This window comes from Colias eurytheme, chromosome 14 (assembly GCF_061535395.1).
Source record: "Colias eurytheme isolate Ceu_HAF_F1 chromosome 14, ilColEury1 Martin Lab GWU primary, whole genome shotgun sequence".
Taxonomy (NCBI): domain Eukaryota; kingdom Metazoa; phylum Arthropoda; class Insecta; order Lepidoptera; family Pieridae; genus Colias; species Colias eurytheme.
The window spans coordinates 11,448,214-11,471,247 of NC_142993.1; the positions used below are offsets into that span (position 1 = coordinate 11,448,214).

Genomic DNA, 23,034 nt, shown 5'->3' on the forward strand with positions numbered 1-23,034 from the left:
AGAGCTTGCTTTCAATTGGCATATGCAGTAAAAACAGTAAAATCCAAGCAAGTGGGCATTCGAAAACAATTATACCTACAGCGACTCGTAGACACAAAAAACCATCCGGAATAGGGAAAAGTAAAATGTCGGACAGTAAAATTACGTATAGTGCACAAGCATAGTATATAGATAAATGGCGTGCCATACCGGACCGTAAAAAATCGGAATGCTGGACCGTAAAATTCCTTGTAGTGGACAAACGCCCTAACACAGTAAAAAAATATACCTAAAAATTATAACAACATTTTGTTTATGAAATATGATAGAGCTAATCGATATACTTATTATGCATACACAAGTACTTATTATTGCTTTTAAGGACTTTTAACAGATTTAAAACTCGAAATATTACATTAAATACATTAAATTAGATATATTCGACGGGTCATTGTGCAGATTGTCCACTACAATATCATATACTTAAATTAACATGTCATTCTCTCTTCTAATAGGCTTAGACTTAACTAGCTCTGCGACCTAAACAGAATCTTGACTTCTCGACGTTCTATTCCAATAATCTAAGCCTAATAATCATCAGTTTCCTTCGGTTTTATAATTCCCAATCTCGTGGCAACCGCGGCGACGTTCGCCCTGACCTCCTCCTGCACCAAGTTGAAGGACATAGCCAGTAACGCGATACCAAACAGGAGGTATAAGGAACAGAGAGCTATCGAATGCACTGCGTCTGCTCCACCGCTTTGGCCCTAGAAAACAGAGAAAGTGAAAAGATATTTCAATTTATGGAGGCAGGCAGTGTGAAAAGAAATGAGCCTATACGTTTCAATAATAATTATTAAGAAGCCATAAAGTAGTAGTATCGATCTGTCGATTTAAGGAGACACTTTAAACTTATATGGGAAGCATTACAGGAATTGTGTATTATACAATTGATATACGTAGGACGTAGATAGCTTTAAAGTTATAAACAGTAGGAAGCAGTTTTATTCAAGTCGGCGTATCTCTTTTGGAAAAGCTCTTCTGATAAATTATGTAGACATTTGATGATAAAGTAGTAGCAGACAGACAGACATTGTAAATTATCAGTATCATTAACATTTCTTAATAAACATTGATTTTTCCTAATAATCCTTAGTATTTAAAGGATTATTAACTTAAATTTTAAACACTATAAAATTTTCCATTTATATTGACATTAACCATTTTGACCAGCCAAGTCTAATTGGTCTATTTTTATTGTAACTTTTTTATCGCTCAATTATTCAATTCCTTATTAATACACAACAAGAACAAATTACCTGAGCAGGCACAAAATCCCCAAAACCAATAGTAGTGAGGGTAATAAAGCAGAAGTAAGCCGCATCAAGGTACGCCCAGCCCTCCCACCGCTTGAAGAGGAACGTGCCAGCCACTATGTAGGACGCTACGAGAAACACGCACAGCCAGATGGGTACGGGTTTTATCTATAGAGAAAAATGTAATATGGAATTTTATAAACATCCAACAAATGCTCAAGGCTCTTGTTTATTTGAGGACACAAAGTAAAGAAGAATTTCTTAAGGAGCAAATTTGAAAAACTTTGAATTTGAAAGATTATATTATCGCTTGGGAATAAAATAGAATTTACGCCATTCCCGGTCAATAAAATATTCTATTATGTATTCTAATAATTCTAGTCGACGTATGACGTATCCAGCTCAACGTATTATTAAATTTAGGTAAACTTTTCACTTTTCTATACATATCCTCTTCACACATACAAAACCTCTATTTTATGTTTTTACTTACTTCTTCCTTATAAGACATTGGTGCTGGACATAAATCGGATTGTCGGGAACCCCAAGCTGAAATTATAATTCTTGTTATTAAAAATTCTTTAAAAAATCTGAATCGACAATATGGATGTTACTAAAGTTACACTTTACCTGCTGGTCTACCACGATGTATCGGTGGTGCTTCATCACTCCATTCATCTCTATCTGGTGAAGGTGTCTGTACAAAAATACATAATCTTGATAATAATTATTTTTTACTTCTTTATATTTCTTTAAACAAACATGAAAGTAAGCTAACACTTTTAAATATTTCACAATTTTTATCCAGATTAGTTCCAGGTAATTCTTAACACCTGACATCATTTGTATTAACATGAATTATCTAAACATCCTTCATTTCTGTCTGTAATTCCAACTTTGGTACTCTCCTTCCCGCTCGTAGTATTGTGTAGTATAACACCATAAGCTCACATAATATCGGTGCGGTCTGGGCTCCTCCACAGTGTGCAGACGCCGCAGCCGCCGCCGGCCACGCTCCACGTCCTCACCCCAGTCCTCGCGCCGCTCGCTCTCGTACACGGCACTCCGGGCGCGCCTGCCTCGCTTGCGGTCTGGGTACTCTTCTATATCGCGTTCGTAGTATTCGGATCTGCCACGATCGTACCTGGTAAGGATTAGAAAAAATGATTAGGTAATAATTTTGTAGACGCAAAGAAGCAAGTTTTATAGTTATTTGTCAGGAATTATGTTTATTACGAACATCATAGCATTGTTTTTGACTCATTGTTTGTTGCTTTTGATGCAAACATTATGGTTTTTCTCGTCATACAACAATAAAATTAAGTTATTAGATATCAGTGGGATATAATTTCCTTGCTTATCTTTATTTTAAATCATTTAAAAACTTACCTGCGATCATTCCTTCGCCTCGGCACATCGAATTCAAAATCATCGCTCTCTGGATCGTACCCATGATCCCTGTACCCAGAGTCCTCTCGGTCCCTCTGCCGCTTTTCTCGTTCCTCCAACGCTTTCCTCTCTTTATAATTCTCATAATCAACATCATGTAAGTCATGCATTTCATACATTTCCTTTCCATCGTCCATCTCATAATGTCTTTGGTCAAAGTTCCTCAACGGACCAAAATCGGACTTTGTTCTCGCCGGTCGAGGTAAAGACTTACTTCGCAACTCTGGTTTCACAACTTTCTTTTGATAGTTATCTAATTCCTTCAATGCTGCTTCTAAATCTTGTAATGGTAGTGATATTTTTGGAAATTCTTCTGAAAAAAAGCAATGCCTAAGTAATCAATAGCTGAAGCAAATCCTCTTCTTGCAGAATAAAATTCAAAATTCACAATAGCAATGTGCCGTAAACAAATGACTCTATACACAGTATTGATCTAATTTATACTGTAAATATCAAACATACAAATTAACATAACTTACCTCCTTCTTCATATAGATGCCTTCCATGTCTATTTAATCCCGGCTGTATGTGCTCATCGTCGAAATCTCTGTGTCCTAAAGGATTAAAATAAAATATTTTTACTTTACTGCCATTCAAAATATTAAGGTAAGTAAAAAGAAAGTCTTAAATACTGTCTGTCAGTTATACTTTTATGGCTACCACCTACCACCTTAGGCTACCACATTGCTCGTGGTTTTATCTACGGGTAAAACCGTATATGGCACTGCTAGTGCACAACAATGAATAACTATCAAATTATTACAAAGATGTAGAAATATAGAAGTAAATGTCAGTAGAAAATGAAATGTAGAGCGTTTGAATGAATATCTAACATTCTGTTTATTATATAATGTAAATAAACTGTAATATTTTTAATTAAAAATAATAATCTCTTACCATGTGGTCTTGCATACACTGGTGGTTGTGTTCTAGCCCTAGAAGTGGATGGCAAAGGCGCGGGGTCGGGCGCGGGGCGACGGGGGTGCTTCAGTCGATTGCTGTTGTAGCCGCTGTCACGGTACCTGTATTTAATATTTTTTTCTGGATTATCGTACTATGGATTAAAACAATTCTACTGATGATGATTGATGCAATGATCATAGCTTTTTTGCGATGTGTAGAGAAATAGGTAAAGCGTGAAGTAGATTTTTGAAAATTTCTGCATTGCTTTTATAGCAAATATATACAGTACATAATAATATATCACCTTTGTTTATGAAGGAATAAAAAAACACATTTTTTTGTGTGGTGTTGTCATGTTACCCTGAAGGGCTTCTACATCTTAACGCGGAAAAAAACACAATGTAGCTTTGAGCTGAATATTTTTCTCTATTTTTAAATTCTGTAACAAATTTCGCAACTGAAATGTAATACTCTCTGCTGAAAGCATCATTAATATTTTCTTACTACCATATAGAAAGCAAATCACCTGCAATCAGTATCAGAGTGCGACCGCTCGAGGGGCCGCCGTCGCCGCGTCGAGCAGCGCATGCTCGTACCACGTTGTGCGCGCCTGTACAAAATTTATAGCAATGTATGATATTATGTGAATGAATAATTAATAAGGCGCCTTAAAAAAAGCTTGAATAGAGATTCATATTTCGTTAAATATAAAAAAATCTAATTTCACATTCGACTATACTCTTAATACCCAATACTGTCACATCTTTTCGAATCTTTAAGCTTTAAATAGTGTAAAATCTTGATCTAAAAAAAATACGATCTATATATATACAGAAGTGCCTCGTATGCAGAAAAATTTTGATAACAATTTCAAAGCCACAAAAATGGAATTGATTAATTACAATAAAGAAAATCTACCTGGAATGGTACCGATGATGCTCTTTGGGCGGGCGCGTACACACGTAGCAGCATACACGCCAATATAAAAACCTGCGATCATCAAATTGTATTTCGATATAAAATTACAAAAAAAAAGAATCATTTCAAGTAAAAGTTTAACCAGAATATAAAAGTCTCGCCTTTATTTTTTATACAAGCACTAACGCGTAACGGAAAACATCTATTTAAAAGTATAGAAACTGCATTTGAATGCACACCAAATTGAATTTCATAATATAATTTTACATTGTTAATAAACGAAATTAACACTAGTCTCTGGAATTTAAGGCGCTACCCGGCAATTTCGACTATGTTCAACCTCTATAAAGTCTGGTACAACATAAAGCACAATACCGAAAAAAATATATAAAATAGGATGGTCTTTGATCTTTAATTGCTCGCGAGGACTTTTTTCCAAAGTTAATAGATTTCTAGAAAAAAAATGTGCCGTGGTCGTCGATTTTTCCGCAAATACTCTATAAACTTCGTAACCTGCTGACTTAGAGCGCTGAAAATTTTATGTTTAATAAATTATCAGTTACACAACATTCCCTGACGAGGATATTTTGTTTCACTGATTAGTATCTTTTTAAATACAAAATGCGAGGAAAAAAGAAGGTGCAGCGGGAGAGGTTTGAGATCCGTCAAGTATGGTCAAGGTTATTAGCGCATGTAAAAGCCTTAAGTCTCTCATAGCTCTTTAATTTAATTTTTAAAGTACAGAGATATTATACTAAAAAAATACCTGAACGAAGACGCCATAACATCACCAATATTTGATAAGCACAACAACATGAGCGGTATTCCCAAGATAGCATAGAAGATCGTCACCACCTTGCCCGTTTGAGTCTTCGGCGCGATGTGACCATAACCTGGGCAAATTAAATATATTCAAAGATAAATCAGTTTTATTCATGTATTTTTTTATTTGTTAATGGTATTGAATTGATATTTGAGAAAAATAATAAGGATGCTACAGTGCTTATGTACCTAGCTAAAGTTCAGAGCTGTAGTAGATACCCACGTCTATAATATGGGTGTAATACATAATATACTTATTTTTTAACATAGGTACCTAGACTGTAGACACATTCAATACTTCCGTGGTAATTACAAACATGTTACACTACTGTTTGTAATTTGACAAAAAAAATATAAACTTGTCTCTCAATCGAAACCAAAATAAAAATTAGTTATTAGTTATTAAATAATTTGGAAAATCCAAAAGTGCACGCCTCATAATTTTTTTTTAATAAATATTTATTAATTATTATTTTTGTTTATTTAATAACAATTAAACCACATCGAATCAGACCCTGAAAAATGAAAGGGTTCTATTCCTGAGCATACTCAAGCGTAAGAGAAAAAAAAAGACTCGATTAGTAAAGTATTTCGGTCGCTATCGTGTTAACAAGAAAAAGGATCCGCACATACAGACACACGGACGTCCAAGACAGAACTTTTTTAAACTGTTTTTTAACTAGTTTAAATAACAAAAATGACATCAAAAATATCATGAACGTTAAAAATAGTGTTTTTTCTTAATATGTGTGTGTATGTATTATCTTACAAGTGCAATGTATGATACATAAAGACATTTTAAGTTTGAAAAATCAGATGTTTTGCGCGAAGTGACAGTAGTACCCACCTCAACGCTTCGCTTATGAGGCGTGCAATATATCGCCACAAGAGGGCGCCCTTGACGTGATCCGGTATAAAATAACGGAAATTATAACTATTTGGCAGCTACAACTCATTTTAAATAATTGATAAAAAAATAGTGAATGTTCCTATGACGTACCTACAATTTTTAATAAACATAATGTGACTAACTTACTACGAAACTAAGTCAAAAGATAATTTTCTATTACAGAAGCTGTACTTGTCCTAATCCTCTGTACTGCTAATAATATAAATGCAAAAGTTTGTGATGATGCATGATGACAAAAAACAACTGGACGGATTCGGATAAAGCTTTAAAGAAAAAAGTTATAAGTACAGCAGAATAACTCATGAAATGCTTGATTTTACCCGCGGGAGTCCGCGAGTGAAACCGCGCCGCACAGCTAGTTATAAATAAAATGTTTGAAGTCGCAAATTGCGACCCTGAAAGTCACTTTAAATTTATTTTACCCATAATATTATATTATAATGTTTTGTATAAGTAAAGGAAATTAGACGGCCAATTATGTACAATTGAAGTATTGCAAAATGGGCTTTACCAGTATCATTGTTTAGCAGATTACGAGTTAGACAAAATAATTACTACTTGATAGTTGATACACAAACAATGGGCAGTTTACAGTGGGTCAGGGTCTGTAGATATTGAATTTACATATTTGATACTATATCTCCAGGCTCCAGCTCCAGGCATATTTTTTTTATCATTGATATAAAAATATACTTAAAAAACATGAAAGAAATTTGAAGTTCAATAAAAGTAAATTTTAATTAATTCATTCAAAAGTGCTTATAATCAGATTAATTATTCTGTTACTAAACCAATAAAAAAATAATAAAAAAGTTTTGCATCGGCCGGGAATCGAACCCGGGCCGCCCGCGTGGCAGGCGAGCATTCTACCACTGAACCACCGATGCTTCTATTATACATTGTAAAATATGTTACAGTTACCGAATTGGTAAACTATTCTGCAATGAATTTTTACACAATTATTTTTTTGTTTCCTATGCGTATATTTAAATCAATAAACAATTCTATTGCTATTGAAATAAAAGCTTTATTCTAAAAAAAGCATATTAATTCTTGCTCTTGCCATTCTCTTGCTTAGGTTCTCACTTCTCATATTGCAATCAGTATTTTGTATTTTATTTTTATATATTAATTGTAAGATTGTGTTTATTTATGTCCGCCACTTCATCCACGTAATAATTCCAAAACTGAAAAAATATTTATCCATTTCATTTTGTTTTATCAGTTTTCACCAAAAATAATATTAATACTTAGGTTTATACTCGTACTATGTGTTTTTAATAATTTTCAGACATTTAAATATTACTGTAAATGAAAAAAATCTATACTTAATATTGTAAAGCTGAAGAGTTTGTTTGTTTGAACGCACTAATCTCGGGAACTACTGGTCCGATTTGAAAAATTCTTTCGGTGTTAGATAGCCGAGGACATCGAGGAAGGTAATATCGTCTTGTTAAGACCACAGGAGCGGAGCACTGCGGGTAAGAGTGCGGAGCAGGCTGTGAAACGATTTTTACATACGTATTCTTTCAATTAAGTACCTAATACCTATAAACGCAAAACATGCAAGTCTAACCAAACTAAGTTTTTATAAACGCAAATTAAATGCAAGCAATTAGGGTTTTCTACTTTATTCTGGTGAAGGTAAACCGAAAAATGTAGGTTAGACCTTAGGGTTTCCCCAGTGAACTGCGGGACCAAACGACCTCCAGTTAAGATATTACCAACTTTAAAATGAAACCAATGAAACTTGTAATCTATTACAAAAAAATTATGAGTAAGTGTTTTCGAAAGTGTTGTTTCTTTTACTAGATAAAAATCAGTTTCAAAATTACTAAACAGTAAATATTTTATTTTCACTTAAGCAAAAAAAGTACACCTCTAGCACAAGAAATGATATACCTAATTAGTACTACAAAATTATGAACCGTCTTATTAATATCAGGATCATTTTCCCTTCAGAGCTTTTCTTTCTTCAAAGATGTAAAAAACTATATGTTGTGTAACACATGTAAAAAAATAACTTATTTAAGTTGTCAATTGATTTGATATGAATTTGTTCGAAGTCCCCTAGTGAGGTAAGAGGCATATGCATAATGCATCTGTTTCTTGTATACGTAGTATATTATTATTAGTCTGTGGTTTCACTGATCGATTTTCTTTAGGGACAAGTAGGTGATCAGCCTTCTGTGTCCTGCCAGACCGAGACATTTTTTTTTTCTTCGTCTCTACCGGGTTTCGAAGCCCAGAACCCCTCGGTTCTACGCTCACGCGTCAACCACTGTACCAAGGAGGCGGTAACCTATCTATACCTATAGCATTATATTATTATCTGTAGTCTTAACTTAGTCATAGTTAAGAGAAATAGGATCATAACTATTACGAAATGTTCTAGTGTTGATAGCAGTGCGAAAACAATTGTCGGACCAATGCACGCAATCAGTTGATTAAAGTTGCTATCGTTCATAATTTCGCCTATATTAGGGAAATATTTAAATTTATTAAATCACAATATCGCATCAACCTGATATCAATTGGACACATTTTAAATAGATATCAATATAAAAACGAATAGATAAACTCATTGTATAATGTACATATCAATCACAAGAAATATCGAAAGCAAAATGTAGCTTTTTATTTTATAAACAACATTTTCACCAATCATAGAGTTGGTTTACCAACAAACAAAAATAAACATTATGTTACTTCGTAAAATAATATCTAAATTTTTGTACTTTTGCTGCTCACTGGCTTTAGTTTTAGCTCAAACGTAATAAGATAGAGATAAGAGATAGATAATAACCAAGAGTACGAGTGCCACCATATCAATTTTAACCAAGTTATCGAGCAAAACTGCACTCAAAGCTATTGATATTTATTCTATATTTATTCATTACTAGCTGCACTTCGTGGTTTCACCCGCGTGGTCTTAGCCTAATGATATATAGCCTATAGCCTTCCTCGATAAATGGGCTATCCAACACCGAAATAATTTTTCTAATCGGACCAGTAGTTCCTGAGATTAGCGCGTTCAAACAAACAAACACTTCAGCTTTATAATATTAGTATAGGTTTTCATTCATTATTATTGGTAAATCTTATTCCATCACTTGGTAACACCGAACACTGAAAAGGCTACAGCTGCGCCTGCGCAACCTCAGTTACATAGCAGTGGTGCGCGCGGTCGCTCTGAATGTTTTTTAAATTATATTTATGTGTTAATATATTGTGACAATGAGATTATTGATAGGTTCGTATTATTTTTTGTCGTTATATTTATTTTTGAAATAGATCACGTACATTTTTTTATATAATTTGTGTGTGTGTGTGTGTTTTAATTGATTAAATTTAGAATTAAAATAATTCATTTGATTGCTCCTTCTTATATAGCAAATAATTTTAACCATAAAATATTATAATTTTTAAATTGATTATTTTAAATTAATTAAAATAATAAGTGCATACTAAATACAATTAAGTCTAAAAATATATCGCATAGGCTGTTCCAAACTTAACTATTTTATGTTATTATTTCGAGTCTCTACATTTTCAACTAACATCAATTTTAAAACGCAACATTACATAATGTATTTAAAATTACTATTAATTAAAAACACCACTACAATTTGATTTATTTCGGCAATCTATTCAATACATCACAATGTTCATACTACAACGCTTAGCGCTTGCAAAATGTTAGTCTGTTACTCAATAACTCAGTAACGGTCCAACAGATTTGAAGTTAGCAAAGTGTTTTATTACATTCTTGATATACAGGCTTATTTCATCATGTCAATATAATATATTGAATCAACTAATTGACCCCGATAGTACAGTGGTTAATTACTACGATTAGAATAGGTGTCGGTTCGATCACTAGAACAAGAAAATTATTGTATGAAGAGTATTTCATGTCGTATGTGTAGTGAAATTACGATTAGTAGGCTTATTTATTAATATAGATATTGCAGATTATTTAAGACTTGAAATTTCTCAAATCAACCCGGAAGTAATAATGATTTTTCGCAACATTATAGACTCTTGTACTTGTACTGACTCTATCACTTTGTATTTAATAATTGAATTTATTATATTAAGTTTATAGTTCTATAATAAACCGCATTTATTACTGCTGTCTGCTTCTCAATCACTACATAGTATAAAACAAAGTCGCTTTTTCTGTCCCTATGTCCCTATGTATGCTTAAATCTTTAAAACTACACAACGGATTTTGATGCAGTTTTTTTTAAATAGATAGAGTGATTCAAGAGGAAGGTTTTAGTATATAATTTATTAGGTTTTAGACAAAGCGGGAAAAGCCGCGGGCTGTAAGCTATTATACAATAATCAAATTACCTACCACACATATTCAGAAAGCTTATCCTATGAAAAATGAAACTTCAACCGATTGAGCTTTACAATTTTAAAAATTTATAATAACATCATACTACGCATCTGGAATACAAATTAAAATATTATAAGAAACCTCGAAGATCGTAAGCCATGGTCAATTCGTCATACAATCCCAAAAGGCAGTATGTATTACAACAGAAAAATCCTTGAAAATTTCGCAACGTCCCCGCCCGCCCACTTGTATGTTTTTCCTCGCCAGAGCTTTTGTTTCCATTGCTGTGTTTATATTATGTAACATAATGCACGTGTATAACTACGGTGCAATGGAATGAAAACTACACTTTACCTGAATTAGTTATCTACTAGTAAATTTTGTATGTAATTAAAGCTGTATGCGTTCGGGTTAGTAGTTATGACTATAAAAAGGTCTATTGTCTAAAGGTCTAACTCAAAAGAAGCTCTATTTGCTCGTTTTCTTTACATTTAAAACATCTGACATAATTAAGTTGCTGTTTGGGTTTTGTTTCGAAAATTGAACTTGATATGAATAAAGGGATAGAATTTAGAAAAGGTATGTTTGCGCACACGCAAGTAAAGCTACAGTTTGAAAACTAATAGCCACTCTACATACAAATGGTTTGAATAACAATTAATACACTACATATTAGTTGTGTCAACAACTTTTTGTTCCACACAATTAGGTTTTTGCACTCAAACAACATTTATCCATAAAATTACTAGGATCATAATTATAGGTATAACCTTATGAATCATCGTACTATGTCATGATGGCTACTGTTTATAATTGGGTTGTTTAACATTGAGACAATGCCCTTACGTCACTGTATTGCATTCGAGTGAAGCTGTTATTAAATGAAAAATCATATGAAATGATAACAAAAACATCGTGTGGTTATTTGTCATGTCGCTTTGTAAATAAATGCTTGGATCGACTGTTATTTCCATATTATTAAGATGGCATAATATACTATATGTATAGTGCCACCTATTTTTTAATTACTTACTTAAATTAAAAATACTAAATGCGGCAAAATCTACTAATATTTTATCTAAGGTATATTAAAATAAAATCTCAGGTATGTAAAATTGAAAACTAACTTCGATATTTTTATCGAAGTTAGTTTTCAATTTTATTAAAACACAATTCAAATGTGGTAATAGACCATATTATTATGAATATCGGCTATTACCTATTTTTTGATACGTAGTTATTAAATCGTATCGATAAAAATAATAGTTTCAGACCCGTATAACCAAAAACCACAAAACTGCTAAATGATATGCTCGGGAAATATTGGTGGTTGTAGTGTGTGTGAGTGAAAGAGACCACAGTGGTAATAATTGTTGCTTTTAATAGTCTGTTTCCCCGGGGAGGACATAAGTCTTCGCCCTTCAGGGCAATTCAAAAAAAAATTATTGGATTATATCCCACTTTTGCATCTTTTTCATATTATCCTTTTGAGAGCCAAAAGCTAAGCTATTTAAATTAATAATAATAAATATATATTCCAGGTGGATTGCTGTTGCTGACAGGTGTGTTTGCGGAGCGCTGGCAGTGGCCTGACGCGGACCAAGCTGAGTCCGTGAGAATCGATACCAAAGTGCGCTTCATCGATAAACCTACTTCTGAAAGGTATTTTAAAACTGAATATGTAAACTATAAAATGAAATTTTATTACAATTAGATTATTTTGAAGAATGTAATTATCCATTACGGGGAAATCAAATATGACAAAATTTCTTTAAAAATGCGAACAGTTTTTAGGAAATTTAAATCACAACGTCCACTAAATGCATTTGAAGTGGGTACATTATATCGAAATGTTACGAGTCCGTCTTGATATAAAATGTTGAAGGTTGAGTAATATGAAGGCCTTGATATTGAACTTGCTCACCGAAGTTGGTAGATTTAACTTTTACGGTCACTCTCCAGGCTCAAGACTTTTGATATTTACAGGCTTCAAAAATAAATAAATATATTATAGCTATAATCACGCAATCAAGTAACACTTATTTACTCCTCAATCCAAGTCAATTATACATTTAATCCGTTCTTTATCCGTTTGGCCTGTGTGAAACCCGATAATTATTCGAATTGGTAAACTTATTATAAAAAAAAAACGTTTGGAAAATTCGGAAGTGCATGCATCCAATGATGCGGTATTCGCCCCCCAAGGTCACACGCAGTTTCGCATGGCCGGTTTCTGGTCCCTTGGCCGACATCTTTAAACAATATCACTTGCTTGCGTTACTTGTTAATCTCACATTGTAATACCATTGTTAGTTGATTTGCCTTGATAAGGTTGTAATTAGCACGTTGTTTTATTCGATGGTGATATTTAGTAAGTTCGTCAATCCTAATCCAGTCCTATTCCTAGTAATTGTTAGTTTTGTTGTTGCTTTTCGTGTCAAAGTTATATAATTATATTAAATTATCATTTACCGTTATAAATAATGTAAAACAACCAAGTACATAAGAATTATACCTAACAATCAATTAATTACGGTAATTATTGATTTTATGACTCATTAAAAATACACATCCAAAATAAAGTATCAAAACAGCGGTAGAAACGTTGATTGAAAATTGTTGTTAAACATGTTGTACGAGTATTTACAAAACAAAAGCATCAATTAACAACACATAAATCATATTCTCTCTACATATTCATAGTTCATTTACCAACAAATACAAATTTAATCGTAGTTTTTTATACTAAAGACGATCAAACCTACAAGTAATAGAATGCTAATGAGTCAATAAACAACACATAATAAAACATTAATTACTATAACATCCGATTTTTAGCAACTCAACCACGAAGCAAGTTGTGTAAGCCTCTTACAATTGTATTGAATTTACGAAAGCATGTGCTCCATGACCGATATTTTAATTTGTAATAAAAGCATGTTGTAAGTGCTATGAGAAACTGAATCTTAATAGTGAGAGAATGTATTTGGTAGAGCCAAATACAAGTTTAATTGCCAAATATTATAATTGTTTCCATTTCATCTATTTGTATGGAGATTTTAAATAATTCGTCAATAGTAAATAATTATTTCAGTCCCTATCTATGTTTCAAATATATAAAAACGAATGTAATATGACAGAATGCCCTCTTAATAATCGTAAATGAATAAATCGTTAAAAAATGTGAAAAAAATGTTTCACATATATATTTTTCTAGCGTTTATCGTATCATTTGTCCTTTAATCTTTAATCGTTAATCATGTCATTTATTCTAGAGAGCAGCGCAGCAGCATCCAACAGGACGACGATGCGGCCTTCAAGCAGCCCACAGACACGGAGGGCTTCTACAACCAGCCGCCCGGCGCAGGCCGTTTCCCCGTCAAAAGCGAGAGAAGCGATAACTACCGGGATTCGAGGAACAGGTGATTTTCTGATGTTTTAGGGTGCTTATACGTTTAAAGGTATAAAAAACATGTTTAAGGATTTATGGCGTCCGTAAAGCCATAAAAAAACATGTAAACCTGTCAATGATACGAATATATAATGAATGAATATAATATATAGAGTACATACAAGGTATATTTCCTGTCATTTATTAACTATTCATTATTTTTATTTAATTATTTATATTACTAGAATCTCCTGTAAATTACTCTTTATTTCTAAGGTATTTCTAGCTCATAAGTTACTATAGCTCGATACATAGCTTCAATTGCAATGTAATTTTTTCAAAATTATATTTTAATCGTATTTTCATAATCCTTAATTATATTGTTGAAAGTTACAGGAATCAATTATTAGAAGCCGAAAGCACAGTGGACATGCTGCAGTACTGTAAATGTGAATATTCGCCTAACTGCAACCTGCGCTCTGATTACAGTGTAAGTATTTATTTGCGTAAATTTAGGAGATTATCATTTATTACCTGCTATTGCTATTTGATTAAACAATTTTCATGCATCTTAAAATATAATTTATTTCTTTTTATTCTTTGACGGCTAGTATATTTTTTTTATTTACATTTTGTTCTATTTTCGTTTATTTGTAACGCATCAATAATTTCAGAATGCATGTGGAGCAAACCAGTACCTTTGTTGTTACACAAAACCCAACAAAGTGTATCCACAAAATTCCGGTAATTATAATTAATTTCATTAATTTTTCCTTACACATAAACATTTGGAACATTCTTACATTCATTATAATAATTTTCAGAATTCTTCAATGAAGTGAACGACGAACGTCTCCGAATTTACCCTGGACAAGAATATCTTGCTGGGCCTTTTCCACCTCCCACTTACAACCCCAACTATTCACAAAACAACGATAGGGATAGAAACCGAAATCCTGGAATTCTGGTCGGTCCTGAAGGCCCCACCGGTAACATCGGTCCTCACAGACCCATTCACTTAGGTTCCAGTGCAGATGCTAAACCAGTTCTCGTTGGACCAGAAGGACCTACAGGAATCATTGGTCCAAATGAAAATACACATCAAAACTACGGTCAAAGCGGAAGCGCACAGAGAGGAGTTCTCGTTGGCCCCGGGGGACCCACAGGAATAATTGGCCCTGCATATAACAGACCAGTGTTAGTTGGACCCGGCGGACCAACTGGAATTATTGGCCCCCGCAGACCAGGAATTTTGGTAGGTCCAGGCGGACCGACTGGCATTATTGGACCGAGGAGACAGGGGGTATTAGTTGGTCCAGGTGGACCTACAGGAATCATTGGCCCTGCTGGAATAAACAGGCCTTCAAATGGACCAGGTATTTTAGTTGGCCCCGGTGGTCCTACCGGTATAATCGGCCCGGGAAGGCAGATTCTAGTTGGCCCAAACGGTCCCACCGGCCACATCGGTCCGAGAAACAGCTACGGTAAATAATGTGTGTGTTTGTGCAACTGTGATAACTAATGACTAATTTATTCCTTGTTCTATGTGTAAGTGATTCATTTAAAATGAATGTAAATATTGTTGTATATATAAGAGCGCTAACGTTGTGAAAATTTTAATACCATAACAAGTTATGACTGTTTCTTGACTTCTTGATAGCATAGAGTGACGAGTCAATCTGAAAACATAAAGCCTGGTAGGAAGAGTAATGTAAACATGATTTACGAACACTGAAACATCATTTCCTTTACAATTAGATACGCGAGAGAAGAGAACTAAACGCAGAAAGTGTCACAGATTTGTGAAGAAGATTAGACATTATCAATAAAATGCAAATGAAGTTCATCTCGTGTGTAAGTTAAAATAAACAATCTCTGTCACTAATAAAATGAAACTTACGATATTAAATGATTCTTCTGAGTTTATAATATTATTTTCATGCGTGTGTGATAACTTGGCTCTCTTTATACATGTGTTTATTTTAATTTATATCTGTGTAAACTTTTGTGCTTAAATTGAATAATTTAATTTGTTGTTTTTTATTACTATTGTTAGACGTAACATTTGATTTAATATTTTTGTGGATGAATAGTTGTCAATATAGCTGTCACTGTCACCTGTCAGAACATGCTTAGCTGTCGAATACTATAAATTGCCGCTTTCCTTTGACTCGTGGCGCAATCGTACGGATCGTGCCTAGGGGTCGGACGTTGTTTATACGACGTTCGACCCAACTACCTTCACTTTGCTATTATAATAGTCGTTGACTAGCTGCGATTTGTAAATCAATTAGGTAGCTGTGCAGAATCGCAGTACATTTTTATTACATTTCAAACTAATATTTAACTAACTTCGCATCTTTTTTCTTACATCAGAAGTGGGATAGAATTCAAGCCCACTATTTTTAAATGTGTTTAAGTTTACGTAGTTTTGTAACTGGCATTTGTGTTTTTTTTATTTCGTGCGTTGTGTAAAGTAAAAGTTTGTTACGTGGATTATTGTAACGGGAATGTAGTCCATCGAAGAAATTGTGTGTGCTATCTGGGCTGCGGTCCAGTGTTTGTAATAAAAACCTCTCAGTTCACAGGTAAATTAGATTGAGGGATGCGAGGGCCCTACGAAGTAGTGAACATCCTGCCTAGTGATCGATACGAGTTGAAACTTGTTGTGGTGACTACGGAAAGAAGACTCAAGCCGCGGCACAGCATAATATGGTGCCCTGGCGTGGCGAGTGGTGTCCTGAAGCATGTGCCGAGTTTTTTTGACGATGAATGTTATTGGCTCGTAGTGATTCAAATCGCTAGTCGAACCCTGGCGTTGAGGTATTGTCTAGTCGCTGACGTATCGTAGTGATGTATTTCACTAGTCGTACGAGCGTAGATATACCGTCAAGTCGCCGTCTGCATGTCCGTAGTGAGTTGTCTCGCTAGTCGGATTTGAGCGTTGAGGTATTGTCTAGTCGCTGACGTATCGTAGTGATGTATTTCACTAGTCGTACGAGCGTAGATATACCGTCAAGTCGCCGTCTGCATGTCCGTAGTGAGTTGTCTCGCTAGTCGGATTTGAGCGTTGAGGTATTGTCTAGTCGCTGACGTATCGTAGTGATGTATTTCACTAGTCGTACGAGCGTAGATATACCGTCAAGTCGCCGTCTGTATGTCCGTAGTGAGTTGACTCGCTAGTCGGAGTTGAGCGCTGAGGTATTGTCTAGTCGCTGTTTTACTAACGAGTGCGTAGAAAAGTATGGTCAGTGTGGCCGAGGCAGTGTGTTTTTGAAATCCCGAGATGAACTACCGTTGTATTGTAATACGAGAAAAGGCGTACGAGGACGTACGTTTGTCAGTATGGCCGTGTTAGACGTAACATTTGATTTAATATTTTTGTGGATGAATAGTTGTCAATATAGCTGTCACTGTCACCTGTCAGAACATGCTTAGCTGTCGAATACTATAAATTGCCGCTTTCCTTTGACTCGTGGCGCAATCGTACGGATCGTGCCTAGGGGTCGGACGTTGTTTATACGACGTTCGACCCAACTACCTTCACTTTGCTATTATAATAGTCGTTGACTAGCTGCGATTTGTAAATCAATTAGGTAGCTGTGCAGAATCGCAGTACATTTTTATTACATTTCAAACTAATATTTAACTAACTTCGCATCTTTTTTCTTACACTATCATAATTAATCACTTCAGATTTACGTTAAGTTGTTTTTCTGCGTACTGTGTTTTAATTTTAGCTTTTAGTTCTTCTAGTATTTTCTTCTAGTATGTTGTAATATTATTATTTCAACCATTATTTTCTGTGATAAGGCCATTATTGTAAGATTTAAGATTATATAAATTACAGAATGTACAAGACAAAGGAAATTTTGAAGAAATTTCGAAGTGACCAACATCAACATAAAAATGTAAATTATACAATAATTTGTGTTTTATTTACCTACTTGTTGTCCCAAAAATTTTGCTCTTTCTATTTCATTTCCTAACAGGTGGATATCAACCGTATTATCGACTGACAAAGTAATAATAGAATAATGTAGATGAGTATCAAGTATTTTTTTGAAAAATATCTCACACAATATATTTTCAAACAAAACAGGGAATTAAAAAATAGAACCTACTTAATTATATTAATGATTAATTACTATAACCAAGAACAACTGCGAATAGTCACAAAAAATGACAAAAAAAACCAAAAACACTGACATATTACAAAGAAAAATGATCCTCGGAGACTTTAATTAGACTGTGTATAAAAATTTGACGAATTGTGTGAAGTTTCTCTGGCGGAGAGCCAAGCGTGATCGGTCTGAATATCGAGAGATTTTCTGCTCGAAGCAGTTGTCGGCGAGTCTAGTAAAATTGATTTATACACACATATAATAACTTTATTTACAACAAAATTATTATAACCATCACATGATCGTATTTCTATTTACTATTAAAAAATCATAGTATTTCGGATATAGGTCAAAGAAACTCATTTATCGTCAGTTAAAATCTAGCTTTAAATCGACTTATTATCATTAATTATACAATGACAATAAAATTAAAAAAGTACCTACATCTAAGTATGATTTAAAACATTTTAGGCAAAGCTCAATGTACAATTATTTACTTCTACTTACTCTATATCGTTGTAGCGTCTCTTAAACTCAATTTTTAAATATAAAAAAAAGAAATATGTTCTTCAAATGTACGATAAAATTAAATTTTGCTCAGTACAAATTCTATTTCGTATCCGTATATTTCCTGAATGCAATAAATTCAAAATTATAAATCATTGCTAAAGTGAACGCGCAGGCGCTCGCATATCCATCAAACATCGACTTGCAAACAACATTATTTTCGACTTCGACTCGTAAACAACATTATTTTAATTCATAGTTATAGTCATATTTCAAAATTTTCATCTCAATTTGCAATCGAAGAAGAAGGGATCACATCCTAGAGCATTAAAGATAAATATATTTATTATTTTCATACAGACACTTTATTAGCACTTCGTTTTTAGTTCGTTTTATACTATAACTGATAAGCCAGGAAAACTTCGGTCAAAGAGAACTAGAATCTGAACAAAGTTTAAAAGAACAGAGCACTCTAGAATCGCTAAAATGCAATAACATTTCAAATGTACCAAAATACCCAATTTCTAAATGCATCAAAGCAATCTTACTGCTTACATAATACATAACCAATTGAAAGACAATTGCTAACACAGCCGCAAGCAAGGTTCTTACTTCACCAATAGCAAAGATTATTGACCTCAATAGTGATTATAAAAATTCCAGAAGTATTCCACAAGCGTGGTTCTGGCAATAAGCCAAGAGCGGTTTACATCATACATCAAAATTTAACGCTACCGACATTTTTGATTCCATTTTACGGCCGTACATTCTGAAACAAGTGCTATGTCAGATGCTGTGACAAAATATTTATGGTATAAGTTGTAATAATATTGTAATGTTATGATTAAATGTCGCTTTAGGAACCTCGTCTGAAAATGACTGATGTTTAAATATAACAAAACTATTGGGCCGAGTATAAAATTTTACAAACTTTGTATTGAGTTATCATAATCATGCATCATATTATATATTAAGTACATACTCATGAGAACGGCTTTCTTGAGATTTTCTTTCTTACAATTTTTCTTCTGACCAACAGACCAAGAATTACCAACACATCAGGGTTTCTTTATTATATATAGAGATAGAGAGGATCTCTATGAGCTTATCTAAGCAGCTGGAAGAAGCATTTCGTGAAATTATTACAACTTTTACACACAACTCAAAATATCACTTACCAATAGTAGTAATGACGATGATAGAATAAAACAAAGCTCCCGTGAAGGTCCACTGGATGTGGTCGGTGCTCTCGTTGCCGTCCCAGCCGCGGACCTTCATCTCCAACAGGATTGCGTTCTCGAAATCCTAACAATTGATTAGTATCAAATACATTGACTTATACGCTGAAATAAAAGTACGATATATTTTAATAATATTAAGTCGAAAACACAAACTCAATTGGTTTTGAATTGAAATTAAGGTATCTACTACATACCAGCGATAAAGAAGAAAATCAACAAATAAACTGAAAATGCTATTTTAATTTATAAAGAGAGCATTTTGGTTTATGAGGAACATATTCTATTCCAGTACACAATATGTTTCCTCTGCACCTAATACAGTAACAAATTTCAAAAATAAACATGAAGGAGCATGTAACAAAACAGTACCCAAAATATTATAAAAAAACGTATACCACTAATGCAAATCCAACGCATTCATCTGAAACCTCTTCATCAAAAACCAATATCACCTGTGACCTGACCCTATTCACCTTAAGCATATCAACCACCTCCGAAGTCCAGTTAGCCTGGTTCAGATACGTCACTCTATTGGTCATCGTCCAAATGCTGTGCGTGGTGTTCCCACGGATCTGCGATATGTTCCTCTTCACCTGGAATGTTTATTCTCTTAGTACTTGTGGTAAAATAGATACAATGAAACGAAATCTTGGCGACCGATTGACATCGTAAAACATAACATCGAAAGACTGAAAACATAAAAAGAAAACTAATTCAATTTCACTAGGACTATAATCTATAATATAAATCACTTTCGATTTAAATTGTCAAAACAACAGCTTAACTATTGCAAATCGTTACGAATTATAATAGGGTTTAATTTCCAGTTAATCTCAATGCTGGAATTACGAAATATTTGTAAACACAGTATCGTGGGGAACTTCATCTATTGCCGTCTATTTTGGTATTTTCTACGCGATCAATCGATATGACCGATCAATCATGTTAATAAATTTAGAAGTCAGCATCATTCTAGCATTCTGCATAATATTATTTTATAAGTAAGGATTTCCGAAAATGTGCATATAAGTAATACAATTAATATTGCATTATGATAAGCTTTGTCAACACAATGGTAATTTTATAATGCGTCTTCAAAAAAATGAAATATTAAAAATCTTTACACATAGAAACATGGCTATAACTTTGCAATATTCATTTTGATAGGTGATAATGATTTAATTACCTAATTCATAATTAAAATGTATTAAGAAAACTCATAAAATCTCAATGTAAAATGAACTGCTACTAGGATCATATAGAAAAAAAAATCGAGTCCATGAAATATAATTAATATACGTATAGTACTGGTTATAATCCAGAAAAGGCATTTATAACTCACCTCTCTCTCATGATGTGACTCCAACCTTTCAAATGTTACAGCGCCGAGGATACAATAAGCCACCACCAGGCTAATCATCACGAAGTGGGAGAACACCACGGAGCATAGCTTCCACGTGTAGTACAAGAACTGGGGATACCACCAGATGTTCATATACATTGTTATGCCTTTTATTATTGGTTGAGAGGAAAGGTTTGATCACCATAATATCGCCTGCTGGTAAGCGAAGATATTATGGCCTACGGGTCCCGCTTCTCAAGAAGCCCCAATCAATCTCCTTTGAAATAATAATAATTATTTATATTGGATCGAGAGTGTGCGTATTTTCATATACAGGTAGTTTATTAATACGAGTTTTATTTAATTTATTTGTAACTAGCGGTCCGCCCCGACTTCGCCCGTGGTACATATTTCGCAATAAAAAGTAGCCTATGTCCTTTCTCGGGTATCAAAATATCTCCATACCAAATTTCATGCAAATTGGTTCAGTAGTTTAGGCGTGATTGAGTAACAGACAGACAGACAGAGTTACTTTCGCATTTATAATATTAGTATGGATGTGAGTCCTGTACAATGTCAATTTATTTTTCGTTGTGTTTTAAATGTTATACCATATAAGTAAGTGACAAAGCTATTCCTTGCAATATTAAATGAATTGACTGGTTATATCTATGCTTATTAGATGATTTTTCTTTCTTGATTAAATATTTCTTGAATATTACAATAGCATTTGTTACTTATTTTCTAACAATTGTTTATATTCAAGTAAAGGAACATTTAATCATCAGCAGATAATAAAATTCGCCGGTTACATTCACAGATATAGGTATAAACGTACGTACCTACATAATATAAAGTTGACTTATGGCTTCAAAGGGTAGGCAATTTAAATAACTTTGAACTTAGAGAAAGCAATAAAAAGTAACATACCTTAGCACATTTACTGGGAGGTGGAGGATACTCCAACCGCTCTACACGGTGCTGTCTCCGTGACATCCTTATTTTTTAAAACAACTACAATTCACTCACTATATTTTTCAGACATTTCACCACGGCATATTTTAGCCATAATCATTCACTATCAAATAAATCTCATAATTCACAAAAAAACATGAACAAACTTTTGTAAAAAATATCGTTAACTGTTCTAAAATTGAAACAAAATCCTCATTTTATCACCACACCTTTTAACAAACCACATCTACTACTGATTTTATTTCACCAGACAATATATTTACACGAACACACACAAAAAACAGGGTCATAATTTAGGAAAAATATTGAATTTAGTATCGAATGTGGCGCGCGCGCCGCTTGCTATCGGAATGGTTAATTCGGGATTCTGGAGCAAAGCATTGCTGAAGTTTACGATCAAAGTGACGCACATGCCCTACCGATGGCTATTATTCAACTAAGACAGCTTTTGCAATCTGATCTAAAATATTTATTATATACGAAATCAATATTATATAGGACCAAGGAAGACGTAGCTGATTTGTCAAAGCGCTTGCTAAGCATTAGGCAATTTAATAAATTAATAGTAATTCATAATTTCTAGTACTTAAGAAATAATTTTGAATACTCTACATACTCTACAGGTGACATTTAAATTAAATTATCGTATTTGTCATTTACTCAAATTCTGTTTTAATAAAAATGTTATTAAAGGGAACACAAATAATACAACTTTGATAGGTTCTCTCATGATAATTTATTTCATTTCCTTAACATTAAAATAGGAGTATAAAATATAAATCAAGGAATAACACAATATAATTTCATCT

At 33.5% G+C, this 23,034-nt stretch overlaps 2 protein-coding genes and 1 non-coding gene across 5 annotated transcripts; 1 reads left to right on the forward strand and 2 right to left on the reverse strand.

Moving 5' to 3' along the window:
- Window positions 1-342: 342 nt before the first annotated feature.
- galene (potassium two pore domain channel subfamily K member galene) lies at window positions 343-22,559 on the reverse strand. 2 transcript variants are annotated; one of them, XM_090109411.1, is made up of 15 exons: window positions 22,181-22,559; window positions 21,251-21,379; window positions 20,382-20,501; window positions 19,846-19,972; window positions 5,332-5,458; window positions 4,566-4,637; window positions 4,174-4,257; window positions 3,642-3,766; window positions 3,224-3,298; window positions 2,685-3,054; window positions 2,247-2,439; window positions 1,926-1,992; window positions 1,789-1,844; window positions 1,299-1,463; window positions 343-746 (listed from the first exon to the last, which is right to left on the reverse strand). In XM_090109411.1, the coding sequence occupies exons 1-15, from the start codon at window positions 22,244-22,246 to the stop codon at window positions 567-569; spliced, it is 1,956 nt and encodes a 651-aa protein (XP_089965537.1). In that variant the 5' UTR covers window positions 22,247-22,559; the 3' UTR covers window positions 343-566. The 2 variants fall into 2 exon arrangements, with proteins under 2 accessions (XP_089965537.1, XP_089965536.1); XM_090109410.1 differs by having other exon boundaries at window positions 2,685-3,057.
- TRNAG-GCC (transfer RNA glycine (anticodon GCC)) lies at window positions 7,114-7,184 on the reverse strand. Its single transcript has one exon. It is a non-coding gene; the product is annotated as a tRNA-Gly (tRNA).
- LOC149903147 (uncharacterized) lies at window positions 9,431-16,060 on the forward strand. 2 transcript variants are annotated; one of them, XM_090109549.1, is made up of 6 exons: window positions 9,431-9,550; window positions 12,187-12,307; window positions 13,921-14,067; window positions 14,427-14,526; window positions 14,711-14,780; window positions 14,861-16,060. In XM_090109549.1, exons 1-6 carry the CDS (start codon window positions 9,535-9,537, stop codon window positions 15,526-15,528), a joined length of 1,122 nt encoding a protein of 373 aa, XP_089965675.1. In that variant the 5' UTR covers window positions 9,431-9,534; the 3' UTR covers window positions 15,529-16,060. The 2 variants fall into 2 exon arrangements, with proteins under 2 accessions (XP_089965675.1, XP_089965676.1); XM_090109550.1 differs by having other exon boundaries at window positions 14,433-14,526.
- Window positions 22,560-23,034: the final 475 nt, after the last annotated feature.

Excerpts from the sequence above, each read along its gene's own strand:
- LOC149903147 (XM_090109549.1), top strand. Across the intron at positions 12,308-13,920 it reads GATAAACCTACTTCTGAAAG|AGAGCAGCGCAGCAGCATCC; the intron begins GTATTTTAAAAC and ends CATTTATTCTAG. Across the intron at positions 14,527-14,710 it reads ACCTGCGCTCTGATTACAGT|AATGCATGTGGAGCAAACCA; the intron begins GTAAGTATTTAT and ends CAATAATTTCAG.
- galene (XM_090109410.1), bottom strand. The coding sequence starts at position 22,246 with ATGTCACGGAGACAGCACCGTGTAGAGCGGTTGGAGTATCCTCCACCT. Across the intron at positions 21,380-22,180 it reads CTCCCAGTAAATGTGCTAAG|TTCTTGTACTACACGTGGAA; the intron begins GTATGTTACTTT and ends TGGTATCCCCAG. Across the intron at positions 4,638-5,331 it reads GTTATGGCGTCTTCGTTCAG|GTTTTTATATTGGCGTGTAT; the intron begins GTATTTTTTTAG and ends TGATGATCGCAG.